The sequence below is a fragment of the Passer domesticus genome, chromosome 3 (genome assembly GCF_036417665.1).
Source record: "Passer domesticus isolate bPasDom1 chromosome 3, bPasDom1.hap1, whole genome shotgun sequence".
NCBI lineage: Eukaryota > Metazoa > Chordata > Aves > Passeriformes > Passeridae > Passer > Passer domesticus.
In genome coordinates, this window is record NC_087476.1 from 104,161,529 (window position 1) to 104,175,951 (window position 14,423).

General features: G+C 39.5%; 1 protein-coding gene across 8 annotated transcripts in view; it reads left to right on the forward strand.

The window, feature by feature from the left end:
- The window catches only part of LTBP1 (latent transforming growth factor beta binding protein 1), a 185,501-nt gene that overhangs the window by 143,659 nt on the left and 27,419 nt on the right, over positions 1–14,423 (forward strand). For all 8 annotated transcript variants that reach the window (XM_064414813.1, XM_064414816.1, XM_064414812.1 and 5 more), the window contains 3 exons: positions 2,193–2,318; positions 8,678–8,803; positions 11,003–11,146. In XM_064414813.1, the coding sequence (XP_064270883.1) occupies positions 2,193–2,318; positions 8,678–8,803; positions 11,003–11,146 (396 nt within the window). The remainder of the gene's footprint in view (positions 1–2,192; positions 2,319–8,677; positions 8,804–11,002; positions 11,147–14,423) is intronic.

A 14,423-nucleotide genomic window follows, 5' to 3' on the forward strand; every position in this document is an offset into this window, starting at 1 on the left:
AGCTGTAACAAGAACTGCATTGTTCGCATCAACTCACATTAGATATTGCCTCTATAAAATACTTGCAGTACTTTGTGGAGGATGGGTGGGGAGGAAGAGAATGTGTTATCTGAACTGAGTCAGCATTGCCAAACCCAGGAAAACACTTCCAGGTTTTAGTTCTGAACAATCTCATTTTCATGTTGGCACAAGACCCAGGCATGCCTCATCACTTTTGCCCACCATTTTTGTGAGACAGAAACCATGGTATTAGAGCTGGAAAGTGATAACATGTTCATGTTCTAAATGGCTGAAGGACCAGAACACTGGACTGGGCTTTGCTTTTGCTGCTCACTTATGCACAGTTTAGTCTTGAACTAAGAAACTGGATTCCAGCTCATTCACTTTGAAGGTCTTCTGCAACAAACACTAAATTCCCTGTAGAAGTTCTGAGTATTCTATGTGAGTGCTTTCTAATTCAGAAAATGTTGCATTCAGCATACAGAAGTGCTGTATTAGACCTTGTTTTAGCAGATGGAAGAGAATTGACCGCAAGCTGAAATCAATGGCAGCTTTGATACCCCTCTAATCTCTTCACTTTGCCATCTAAAGTAGTAGATATATGCCTCATATTTTAAATGGATAAATGTAACAAAACTGAAAGCACTTATGAGCCAGCTAAGGGACAGACAGTGCAAACAGAGATCTATTGAATTAAACTGGCAAATTTATCACAGGATGCAGTGTCTGCAAGTTGAATCTGGACTAGACTAGAAGTTAGGGATATGCATTTTGGTAAGGAGAAAGTTGAAAAGACTCCAAAATACGAGAAACTGCAGTTTGCTCTTTCAGAGGTATTATACTCAGTTTCCCTAACACTGGTAATTTTGTTTTCCTGTTTTTTAATACATCATTCTACTTTGTGTAATCAGCTGGTTCAGTTTCCAGTATTTTTCTGGCAGTTTTAAGACAGCTGAGTCTTGTGTACACTATGAGAAAGTACAATACTGTCCTTGTCATTGCTGATCTCCCACTATTCCCAACTTTCAGAGGGCTTCAGGAAGTAGTTGATGGTTTGCACTTGCTATGAATTCAGAGAAAGCTTTATACATGTAGGTGTCATGTTCAGCACAGTGCACTTAGTTTTCCTTAGGCACCTCATGCAGATACAACTTCCCCAAGCTGCTCCTTCTTTTCTTTCCTCTTATGGCCATGATTTCAGGACACTGATCGGAAGGTTTACACACAGGTAGAATCAGTTTGTAGCTAGAGAAAATTCTATAGTGGATGGTCTTGAGATGATGATCTTGAAATCATAATTTCTCAAGTATATCAAATTGCTGGCTACTTTGATAGATTCTGGATTGCTGTAACCAGAAAAAAGTACAGTTAAGAATGAGAAATTCTAGTGTTTGGATAAGGGATGAATAAGCCTCATGGGTCAGTTTTGTTTGTAAATTTGTCTTTGGTCTCAGCATGGTACTGAATGCTTCTTAATGGGTTTTTGTAAAGCAAAAAATACAGAAGTACAATTACAATGTGAATGATAATTGATATAGAATTGGTAATAACTTAATGAAATAATAAAGTCCTTAAGTTCTGAGGCCAGATTTGGTTGCTAACATGAGACATCAATCAAAAGGAAATACTTGTTTTTCAGATTCACAAGTTTAAAAAATGCTTTCTAAGTTAAAAATAGAACAAAGCAAAAGAGACTATGATAAACTCTTATATAGCAATCTTTTGGGATCATTCCCACTCCCCATCAGCAAGAAAGAGCATTTGGCTTTAAATTATGTAAAATCAGCCTTCTGAGAAAGATGCAGCTCCAAACCTGCTAGTAACATGTGGAGTCAGATGCCCAAGTTGACCAGTGTGCAGCCGTCAGAAAGCAGTGAGGTGAGGCTGAGAATACCTGTAACACAGAAAAAATGTTGGCTAGGGTGGGGCTTATGCTGATTTCCCACAAATCACTCTCTGCTCATCCTCATCACAGAGTGATGTAGCAAGAGTAAGATGCAGCAGAACATACTGATATTTATACAGAGTTTAAAAGTGATCCCAGGAGATTTGGTTGCTCTGGAAGATGAGCCATTCACACCACTGTTTACATAGCCAGTGGAAATAGAAGCTGCTTTTAAGATTAATTGAACTTAGGCTTAATATTAAGGCTGTGATGATTTGCAAAGCTCTTAATGTCTCTGTGCTTTCAGATATCAATGAATGTGAGAGATCTGACCTCTGCTCTCCACATGGAGAGTGTCTAAACACGGATGGCTCCTACCAGTGCATATGTGAGCGGGGCTTTTCTGTGTCTGCAGATGGCCGAACATGCGAAGGTGAGACAAGCTATAATAATTCATTCCTGTTGATTTGCTGTTGTTAGGAGGGTGAGAAAAGTAGTCAGTCAGTCACTACTAACTCTAAAATCTGCCACTTAAGTTTCTATGGGTAAGACACGCTTGAATATTTAGGATTATCTAATTTGAAGCTATCAGCAAGCCTGAGCTACCTGAATGTTGTCACTGCTGTGTGGAAGACAACAGAACCTTGTTTGTCTAAACTTTTATTGAAAATATGCAGATTAAGCAACAGAACAGTAACTCCAGTGAGAAGTTGTTGTGAAATCCAGTAGCTCTATCATAGAACTTCAGGCATTTTGAGATGGCAGAAGTGGAGTTAATAGCAGTAATTAGATCTTTATAGAAACATCAACCAGGAGCCTGGAATTCAGGGTAACTATGTTTTTTATGTTGCTATGTCATGAGAATATATCCTGTTGATATTGATGTACACACGTTTGCAAGTGATGCTGCTCTCCTCCACTGAATTTAAACCAGGACACTTGTGCCCAGTGATACCAAGAAGGTATGTGGCTTTGTGAAGTCAGTGATGCTGATGGAAAATAAACACTTCCCTAACTAGATTAAGAATGGCTATTGAATGGTTGAGAGGAGTGTTCAAGACAGTAAGTCTTGTCAGAAAAGTTCAGAAGGGGAAAAAATGATATGGTAGTATTTCAGCTGGATGCACGCTGAGGAGAAGCACTGAGCAGATGATAGCTCAGTCTTAGAACCAATGGGAAGAGGATCTCAAGCACCCAAGAAGTAAGCAACATTCTCTCTCCCAAATTATAGGCCAGTAAATCCATATGTGATTGGTTTTCACAGGTTAATTCCTCTCATAGTTCGCTTAGTGAACTATAGTGAAAACATTTCTCCTTTGGTAGATGAAGTACACTGAAACTTGTGTCTGACTGTTGTAGCTCCCTGCTTATACCAGAGGAAAATGAGCATTACAGCTTTATTACTGAAGCTGGCGTATAACCTGCCATATATTTAGTAATGTGATCTCTCATGAAATGAAATACTGTGCTGGCAGGAACACTGCTATGGTTGATGTCAGGGAATAAGTGCTGTATATTTAGATATAGTATAACATCAAACACACCATTTGTGTTTTAATTATTATTGATAATTATAAAAACTTCTCCAGTGCCCTTTAGTGCTTTTTTCTCTCCAAACATTTACTTCATTTTGTAATCATGGCATAAGTTGAAAGAAATATTCTCTTATTGCCAAGACAAAAGCCTGGTCAAGGAGGCTGCAGAGAGCAAATCTGAGTAACTCCACTGATTCATGGAGGAGGCAGTATTTTATGATTTTAAGTAATGGGGATAATTCCAAAGCAGTTAGTGGACTCTCTGATCAGCATGTATACCTTTCAACCAGTGTTCGGGAAGGATATGGCCACATGTCTTCAATTGCTCTGCAAGAAAAGTAGTAGCAGGTGTTTTTCCTCACTCTTGAGCATAGCCATAAAAGAGGGGGAAAAAAGTGGCTAGAAAAGAATACAACCTTCTCTTTGTAGAAGCCAAACACTTAATTTCAAAATTGACTTTGAAGAACGCTTATTAACCTTGTGAAATCAAGCTCCCAGAAATTAAAAAAGCACAACTGAAAAGGAACACAACTGTAAAAAAACCATCCAAAGTCATTACCGTCTACTGTTAGGAGATGTACCAGAAACAATGAGCTCCTCTGCATCTCTGACATTTAATAAAATATCAGTTTCCAGGGAAAGGTTGCTATCATATGTGATGAAGTAATACAAAATTAATCTCCATTAGAATGAAAAAGCCAAACTTTTACTAAATAGAAAAAGATGAAATCACAAAATCTTATTTCCAGGATTGTGACTAGTTTTGGAACTTTTTAATGAAGAATAAAACGAGTACAAAACCAGTTGAGCATGCTTCACAAGTAATTGGTGTTGTGTATGGAATACAGATCAGACTTCATATTCAGCACTTGGAAAAGTATTTTAATAACTTGGCAAAGCAAGGGTACTTCTAGTCTCTGAAGCAGCAGCACTCCTTTTCCACCACAATTAGTTTCTCCATTCTGTCATTTTAATAAAAACAACTCCATAGTTTTGAAAAAAACTCATTTTAAGGGAGCACTGATGGCATCAGTGTCAATATTTGTAGTGGTGTCAGCTTCATGCTCAAAGGCAAGACGAAACAAAAGGAATGTGTGACATACTGAGAAAGCATGTGGCTTCCAGCCGCAGGAGCTACTGTTCTTTACACTAAGTGCCTCTGTGAATTTAATTCTAGTTAAGTGAGTGAGAATAACTGTTTATACCATCAGAGGAAGAACCTGAGAAAATTTTCCTGGATTCACACACCTCTCTGTACCTGGGAAGCAGATTTTCCATATCTCCAGACTTTTTTTTTGTATGAGTTTGACTTGGGTTTTTTTCAAGTTTGAAACAACAACAGCATAAAACATTTAAGGACCTCATGTGGTTTAGTTCTGGTGTGGAGTTTTTGTGGCCATTGGCCAAAGTAAACTGAACAGCTGTGGAGACTGTGTCTTCTCCCAAGGTGTAGACAAACTTTTGTTGCAGCAGTGACATTCCACTGCAGTCTGGCCCCAGGCTGAGAAATTTGACTGCACCGGGCTCTCTGAACTGGAGGCTCTCCGAGTGCTCCTTAGTTCCTTGTTGAGCTCTCTGGGGTTCGTGTAAAGATGGTGTTTTACCCAGCTGGCTACTAGTCAAATGTGTTGGCAAAACCTCAAGTTAGAGGTTCTCTGATGTTTAAGTCAGTACTCTGCCTCAAGCATCTCTTCTGTCTCCATGTCCCATCCCATGTGTCTCTCACTGGCTTCTCACTGCTGCAACAGGCAGTCTAAAAAAACTTATCCCATCAGAGCTCTCTGATCTCTACTTCTTCCTTTTTATGTATGCATGTTATGGGTAGCCCTGGAAGTTTCAGAATCAGAGCTCTGCTTCTCTAATCACTACAGACCTCTCTTAGGAACCAGTTCCTCTTCCAGATATGTTGCTAAGTAAGGAGATTGCAGTGAGATTTAATTATTGTGGCTGAGGTAGAGGTTGCCTTCATCTTGTTCAGGTTGTCAGAAAACAGGAGTACAGTGTTGAACTGTAAAAAAGTGTGCGCGAGTGCACACATCTTGCCTTTTGATTAAAGCAGGCAGCACTGATTAATGGATTCTAAAATAGGTTTTAATTACAGAGAACTGCTTTAGTCACTCTATAGACATAGGATATATTAGTTTCATACTTAGTTTTTTCCCCTGACTTTGCTTCCATGTAGCAAGAGAATTGCCGATTACAAGTCTCACTCTTTATGGGGTGATTAAAGAAACAAATGTCCTTTCCGGCTGTAAAAAAGAGTCCTTTGAGTGAACTGTCTAGACAAGGAAAAATATTTAGTGCTCGGACCTTCTCTGTAATATCCCATGCACCGGAAGATGTTCAGACTGTACTTTTTAGAAAAAAAAACTGTCTTCTGTGGTTGTGTTATGTGCTGAATTAGGACACTTGCTACAATCACAAGTTTTGTTTCTGCAGCTTTTTTAGTCAATGACCTTGTTTTACCTGTGAAGAACCAGCAGCATGAACCATTCCCCTGTTTCCTTTAACATTTAGGTTTTAAGTAAGAAGAGTTCTGTAATTTGGGTAATTCTGAAATGTCCAGTTGTAGTTTCTTCTGTGTAGGTCTTTAACAGTAACTGTCCCGTGGCTCAGGAACTTTTTGTTATTTAACCATAGTTGTTCACTGAAAGCACAAACACCATGTTATGTGTTGTCTGAAATTCCAGGCAGTCAAGCCACCATTGTTTACTCATTTTGAATTCCTTTTCTTAACAGAGTTTTCTGATTAAGAGACAGAGTATTCAGATTTTTTTACTAGATATGTGAAACTCTGCTGATCATATGAGACTATTAATATTAAATATGTAATGCAGGGACAGTGCACAGCGTTACATATTTAATATGTAATTAAAGCAAGAAGGAGGGACCAGAAAAACACAGCTGTAAACAATTTTTGTCTTCCTCCCAGTAACTCCATATGCATCTTTTTATAATTCTGTCACTGTGGGGACTTGAAAAGAAAAAGGTATAAAAAGTAGCTCTTGACCCTTCACCTCTGAGAGTCTTTAAAACAGATAAGTTGCTTATTCACGTTGCTGAATTAATTCTACTAGGAAGGGTTTGTGGTAGGTTTCAATAAGTTCAATATCCAGAAACCGTCCAAATTTTTGTATTCAATTCCTTGAGAATAAGCACACTGGCTATTGTATTCTTTGCCAAATACAATAGCCCTTTCTAAAATAAATTCCTTGAATATTTTTCCTTTGCTTAATAAATCAAGATGTAAATACCATTAAAATCTTTACTACAAAACTTACAAACCAAATAAATTTTTCTGCCAGTTTCATCTGCAAGTACTTTTTTATAATCATCAGTTATAGTCATAGATGTGTCCTAGATTTTGGTGTATTTAGTGCATACAGTTTTTGCCTGCATTTTGTATGTAGGCTGAAGTTTGTTAACCGGTGGATCAGTTCAACAGGAGAAGTGAGTTTTCCATCACTTAAACACCCTAACATGAAACTACATGACTTTCTGAGAAAAATGTTAAAATTTCAGTTTGTTCCATTGGTACAGAAATTGCCAGAGACAGGTTTTTTAGCCTTTTTAAGAGGTTCTGGATAGACTCTTCTGGCCTTAAAAGTCTACATGTGATTCCAAACCTGTTCAGACCCCACCACAGCACACAGGAAAACCTGGTTTTCGAGATCCCAAAAACACCAGTCCCTGAAGCACACAAAGCTTGTGTAGATAAATTTGAGCACTTGGGTTGCAAGAGGGTAGCACAATAGATAACAGGTGTGGATGGTAATGATGTGCTGCTCAAATTTTGGTAGCTTGGGGGGCTGTGACCACAGAGTTCAAAGATCAAGAGTTCCCTTTCAGCTGAGCATAAAACAAAATTTAAAAGTAAAAATGTCTTTGGTTGGTGAGTACTGTCAGGATAAGAATGCAGTGCATCTTTGCTGAGTTCTCTAGGATTTTGTTTGACGCAGCTGTGGAGAACTGGAGGAGTAGGCAGGACTACATTTGAGCCCTACTTTGTCCTTACAGAAAAGCACCAGGTGCTGCTCACCTGTTTGGAGAAGGCTTCTCTCTGTGGCACTGCAGGATTCAGTTCCAGCAGTTCTTTAGTTTAGGGAGTGCCAAAGACCTTCACTGGAGGAAAAATGGTGATAGGCTCCATCACATGAAGGGCTACCAAAATGTGCAATAACAAGCGCTCAAATCACTTTATTCCCCATTTAAAATGCAATTATCCCTTGAGGAAATATGCCGAAGGAAAGCAGACAGGAGCCTTACTTAACAGCATAATGTTTTTTAGGAAAGAAATACAGCAGTAATTTCTCTGCTTCAGACTGCAGAGGAATACAGAAGGCATAAGGTACTAATCCTAGTGTCCTGGCAGTTCACAATTTCAGCTAATGGTCTTCCTCTTGAAAAGCACCTCATGACATCTTTCATGACCACATATGGCCAGGGTTTTGGGTTTAGGTCTTACTTTGAGTGGAGATAAAAAGAATGCATTCCTAGCACTTGTAATACACTTACAAAAATAAAGCACAGTCTGCCACAAGCAGCTCTGCTTCATTGTAATTTGATGGGCAGCTGAGTCAAAGAACACAGTTACATGTGAAAGGGACTTACTTGTAAGGCCAGCAAACCAAAACTGGAACTAAAAATGAAAAGGCCAGCACAGAAGACATTCTGGCATTGGCATTACTTTGTGTACCTGAGTAAGATGACTTGTACGTGTAGAATTACAGGACTTCAGACAGAAGGCTCAGTCCACAGATGCTTACCACTTACACTATGAAACTGTGATCTGTACAAAGAGCCAGAATGATATCTGTGCAGCACTTCTGAACAGGGGATGTAGCTATACCCTTGAACTCTTTTTGTAGGCACAGTGAGTTCAGTTTCATTCATGTTGTTGACTGTATAATACTGCACTGGTAGAATCTGTAAGTCAGTCAGAGAAATTATTTAAGCCATGCCTTAGTCTGTGGTATGTAACATCATGCTGTGGTTAGCAAGTTTGGTGAAACAGATTGGTGGAGGCAAGTGACCATTGCTGGCATGCTAACTGCAAAGCTAACACTGAAAGAATTTCTTAAATTGTTTGTGTGCTTCCATTAATTTTTGCATCTTGTCCTTGTGTTCTTTCCCAATGTGTTGAGGTATAGCTGCATCTGTTTGCAAAGTGGCCCATCTGTGGGTGTTCTGCACTCTTTGTGAATGTCGGCCTTTGGCTGTCACACAGCCTGTCTGATGATAAAATTCTTCCTTGCAGATGTGGATGAATGTACGAACGGCACGGTGTGTGGCACCCACGGGTTCTGTGAAAACATGGATGGCTCCTACCGCTGCCTCTGTTACCAAGGCTACCAGGACACACAGGATGGGCAGGGGTGTACAGGTGAGCTCACGGTGCTGGTACTCACTGCTGCAAAGCTCAGGAGAGCTGGAACAGCATTCCAACAAAACGCATTTCACATTTTTGTTTTCTGACATTTTTATTAAAGTTATGCCACTTACTAGTGAAATAGGGTTGAGCTCTTCTTTACTCACTGAACTTTCTGCCAGATGTAAACTTTACTTTGTATCTATTTAATGAAAACCTGTTATTAGGACAAACAGAAGCCAACAGCAAATAAGCTGAACCACTTATTTCTTTTAAAAAAGCCAAGAAACTTCCTTGTTTGTGGATATCAGGACCATTCACAAATATAATAGCATGAATTTAATATCTTAGCCTATTTAAGTGCTACATCTGTTTAGTCTCTTAGCTGAGTAAGCAGAACCCTGCACTACCCCCTGCAGGAAATAACATCTGGAATGTGGCGCAGCCAGGCTGAATTAGATGGCACCTCCCTAGGCATATGGTGTTTAAGCAGATTTTAACATTAACTTCCAGCTCCAGGAAAGACACCTATCACCTTGAAATGATGTGGGATTTTTGTAGATGTGTAAATACTGCACATTTCTTTTGTGACTAATAGGTTTCCATATCTGTTATTAATAGTGATGGCTGGAGAACCACTTGAGGCAGCACAAGTTTGTAATATAAAATTAATACCAGATCAAGGAGAGGTATTCATTAAGCAATTTCTTCAAGCCAGACTCAGGATGAAGCACATTTACCAGTAACAGAGACCTAAATGGAATACCAAACAGAGAGGAGGAATTAGAAGTTTCACAGAGTGTTTGTGTGCATTTTCTAATATATTAAGTAGTTTTGTTACAAAATTCTTTGTGCCATTTGCACTTACTTTGCTACATGCCAAAGTATATTTTGTGACTTTTCATGGATGAAAACAAATGAAGCAAAGAAAGTAAAAAATAAAAGGGGAAAGGAAAGGATGGTGTGAAACTAAATTTAATTTTGAGTTCACACTGAAGTAATTTGGAACCACAAAATAATGCATTTGTTAATTTATTTTCTTGTATAATACTGTATAGTATATAATACTCTTATAAATTTTGAAGCCAGTTATCAGCCAAAACAATTTAAGGAAAAATTAAGTCTCTAGTTCCTGACTAGGCAGTGTTCCCCAAAGAAGACTTATTCCCTATGACAGGAATCCAGTAAAAAGATAAAGAAAAATCTGAATGCATTTTTTGAATGTGAGCAAACTCTAAGTTAAAATCCATATTTGTATAAAAACACACACAAATCAATCTTCATTCAGATTTTGATAGGCAAGAGGTAAAAAGGATTAAATACTACTTCACAAGTTAGACCACACTCAGTTATAGGAGTTTCTGAATTGTGATACAGAAATTACTATTTCTGATATTAACCAGCATAATTTCTGTCCATTAATGAGATTCTCTCATTAGAAGTAGATTTTCAAACGTCAACGTTAGCAACTAAAAAGAAAGTAATGTTAAATGATCTTGGTAGTATTTGGTAATTCTTGCTTAAACAACAGACAATTCTATCAGTCAAAAAAGCATTTCAGGTTGGCTAGTTAGCAGGTGTATGGAATCCAAGTTAAAAATATGTGGAATTTTTCGGAGGGAGGGATTTTGCAGTGTTCAGCAGTGGTCCCTGGGTGACCTGGGCACAACTTCTGTGGGTCCCAGAGCAGCCTGTGAGTCCATGCATAGATATATTGTTGCAGTGGGACTGGGGAATTCTTTGTTTGGTGGTTGTTTACAAGAAAAATGGTATTTTGGGAAGGAAAATGAATTGTCTTTTTTGTAGTGCAGTCTGAATCTCAACAAAACCTGTTCATTTTGCTCCTTGAGTTTAGTGAAAGTTTGATAATAAAGATAAGAAAACAAATTAAATTACTCTGAGTCTTAAATCCCAATAAGAGAATAGACAGAAAAGCAAGTATTTAAGAATGAGAAAAACAAAAAAAACTGTTCTGGTCCACAATCAGCACCTAATCAACATTAATAGTCTATAAACTGTACTGTGACTTTCAGGGATCTTTATTTCAAAGGACTTACTACTTGTTTATGAATCCACTTAGGTATTAGTGAGTTTTTAATCCTTCCCCAGAGATCACATCTGTAATCTGGCAGACAATATTGGCACAGATACGGCAGATAAAAGAACAGTCGGTAGTGGGTCTCAGTTGATTTATGTTTTGGATTTTTTCCCCAGATGTGAATGAATGTGAAATGTTGAGTGGAGTATGTGGCGAAGCGCTCTGTGAAAATGTTGACGGTTCTTTCCTGTGTCTGTGCTCTGACGAGAACCAGGAGTACGATCCCATGACCGGGCAGTGTCGCTTCCGTACCTCACCAGGTAAAACGCCAGCGGGTGTTTGCATGCTTGGCACGATCTCAGCTGCACACAGAACCATTGAAAGGCAAAGCTGGTTCCAGTATCAGTGTTGCTTTAACTAGAGGAGGAAAATTTAAAACTTCGTCATTGTCTTGAAAGTGTGTGCGTAAGAGGAGGTTTTTCTAGGACAGAAAATGTTATCAGTGAATCATTAGCAGGGAAAATATAGCAGAAGCACCTTCTAAATGTTATACATCAACAAACTTGGCAGTAATACTGAGCAGTTACTACAGGTAAGAGTAAATGGTCTCATTGAATGTACAGTATGAGTGAAATCTGATACGGAATCAAATCTATGGCCTGAGTGATTTCGGTTTTTGTCCAAACTTTTACAAACACCCATTAGTATACTTGGACAATGTTTAAGGGAGCATATTATTAAAACCAGGAGTTATATTTGGTTGTTGCGGTTACACCCCAGATGGCAACCAAGCCCCAGGCAGCGACTTACTCACTCCCCTAGAAAGCTCATGGGTTGAGATAAAGATAGATTAATAGGGAAAGCAAAAGCCATGCACACAAGCAAAGCAAATCAAGGAATTGACTGCTTCCCATGGGCAGGCAGGTGTTCAGCCATCTCCAGGAGAGCAGCGCCCCATCACACATAGCAGTGACTTGGGAAGACAAATGCCATTACTCCAAACATCCCCCCTCTTCCTCCTTCTTCTCCTCATTTAATATAATGAGCATGATGTCATTCAGTCTGGAATATCCGTTTGGTCAGTTTGGGTCACTTGTCCTGGCTGTTTCTCCTTCCAACCTCCCATGAACCCCCAACTTCATCACCAGTGTGGCAGAACAAAAAGCAGAACAGGCTTTGGCTCTTTGTAAGCCCTGCTCAGCAATAACAAAAACCCTGTATTATCAACCCAAATCCAAAAACCAAACCCATACCAGCCACAGTGAAGAACTCTGTACCAGCCAAAATCAGCACAATAGCCTTACTTTATTAGCATTATCTAGAATTAATATTAGTCCTTAGTGAAGGTTGTTGGGAAAGCAAAAACCAAGCCACTACATTGGTGTTAAACTACCTCTGTTGTCAGTCTCTCTTGAAGAGTCCCTGCCTGGTTTACTCCTGTTTTTCCTACTAGTCCATTTTACTGGATCTTTGAGCTTTTCTTATAAAGTGTTTTGGGTGTTGAAAATACTACTGGAAATACATTAACTGAAAATTAGTTTAGAGCTCTTAAGGCTGCCTTCACATTTCTATACTGATCCAGTTTGGCGAAAGGAACAAATTCACAGGAGGGTGAAAAGAGCACAAGAAATGACAGGATTTACTTGCACAGCTTTTTTCCCCTCCAGAATGCAAATCTTGGTATTTTTTCCTTGTTTTCTTACACTGCAGGCTGATGTAACTTCCGGAAAGCCTTAGAGGAATCGGCTTTTTTGCCAGGATGCTGACTTTACAGCTTCCAGGCTGTGGCTATTTTCTCCTATCACTCATGATCTTTCAGTCTTGTAAGGAGGGTTGAAATATCCATGACCTAATTGTCACAAATATTTAGATCACTGAATGCAGCACTCAGCAGCACTCAAGAAGTTGCCTGTGAAATATCATTAACAGCTGATTGATGAATGTTCTGGGCCTGTGAGGAGGCAGTACTCAGGAGAGCTCAGCTAGCTGATGAAACAAAACCAGAACTAAAAAATTAGCACAGGACCTGAGTCATGTAGAAAGAACTCACATCCAAGGGACATTTGAGGACATACCCTAACATTGCTGTGGGAGGAAGGGGATGAAGAGCACAGTATGACCGATTGTACTGTAAACAGATGGATACTCCACTGTCCGTACTTGTTCCATGATGCTATCAGCAGTGAGCACAGCGCTGCTGTGATCAGTCTGGAAAGTAACTGTTCTTCCTTCCCCTCCAGGCTTCATCAGGCTCTAACAAAACACATGCTTTGCCTCTGTCTCTTCTCTGATAAGGTCATCAAGATCTCTCATAGGAAAGCACAAGGAGCTAATGCGAAGTACTTTACGTCATATGGTCTTGGACTAGAGTAAGGCAAAATGGCAGTATGTCTTACTCTCCTCTTTTCTTCCAAAGTGAAAGAAGAAAAGACATTGTTAGTTCTTCTTATAAATTATTCTTGCTGCAAAGAATGCTGGATTAGCCACACATCCTCTCCAGCTTTGACAAGGCACGTACTCAAGTCAGGCGTGGTGCTTCCAGAGCTCCCGTGGTGCAGATGGACATCATCTGTCAGCATTAGTTTGCACCATGCTTATGAAAAGCACAGCTTAGAAGGCAGAGAGGAAGAACTTAATCTTTGTTATCCTGTTACAGATATCCATAATTCAGACTGGCTCACCCAGGTCTTGCTTATTTCTCATTCTTCATTTTTGTGCATAAAGAAATGTTTGCCCCCCCTTGTATGAAATGCAAATAGGTGACATTTGTTCAAATGCTACTTTAATTTAGCACTTTTCTTACATGTGGTTAAAGGCCAAGGGATTTGTGGAGTGCTGTGTGTTCACGCTTTTCTTTACTTACCCTTAGGGCTCTCAAGACTTCCTTTTATTTAGATTCCACTTGCTGGAAATTTGTCTGTTGTTAGCTGTGCCTTGAAACAATCCTCCCAGTGTATCTATCAGGAATTTAAGCCCCTATTATCACTTTCCAGTCAAAAAAAACCCGAAAAACTGCAAAAAATTGTGCAAGGATTGATTGTCTCATTCCCCTCTTCTCTGCCCTGCCATTCATAAATGACTTGGATGCAGGACTGGAAGGGATACAGAGCGAATTCACAGAGGATACAGAACTGGGAGGAGCTGTTGAGTCCCTTGAGGGCAGAGAGAACCTGCAGGGAGACAATGGCAAATCAGAGAGCTGGGCAACCACCAACTGTATGGAGTTTAATAAGGGAAAGTGTCAGATTCTGTACCTGGGATGGGACAACCCTGGATGTAATGACAGGCTGGGCAATGAGATGCTGGAGAGCAGTGCCACAGAAAGTGACCTGGGGGTCCAGGTTGATGGCAAGTTGAACAAGAGTCAGCAGTGCCCTGGCAGCCAGGAGGGCAACTCTGTCCCAGGGTGCATCAGGCACAGCATCACCATGAAGATCTCCACTAAGGTACCTGGGCCCACTTAGGTACCTACAGCTAATTTAGACGTTGATTTCTCCTGGCTTCATGAAATACAACCAGTTATTTATGGCAATATGTTTAACAGTAATTAAGTTGGGATTTATAAGTGAAAATCATGGTTTTGGTGGCAAAAACCGT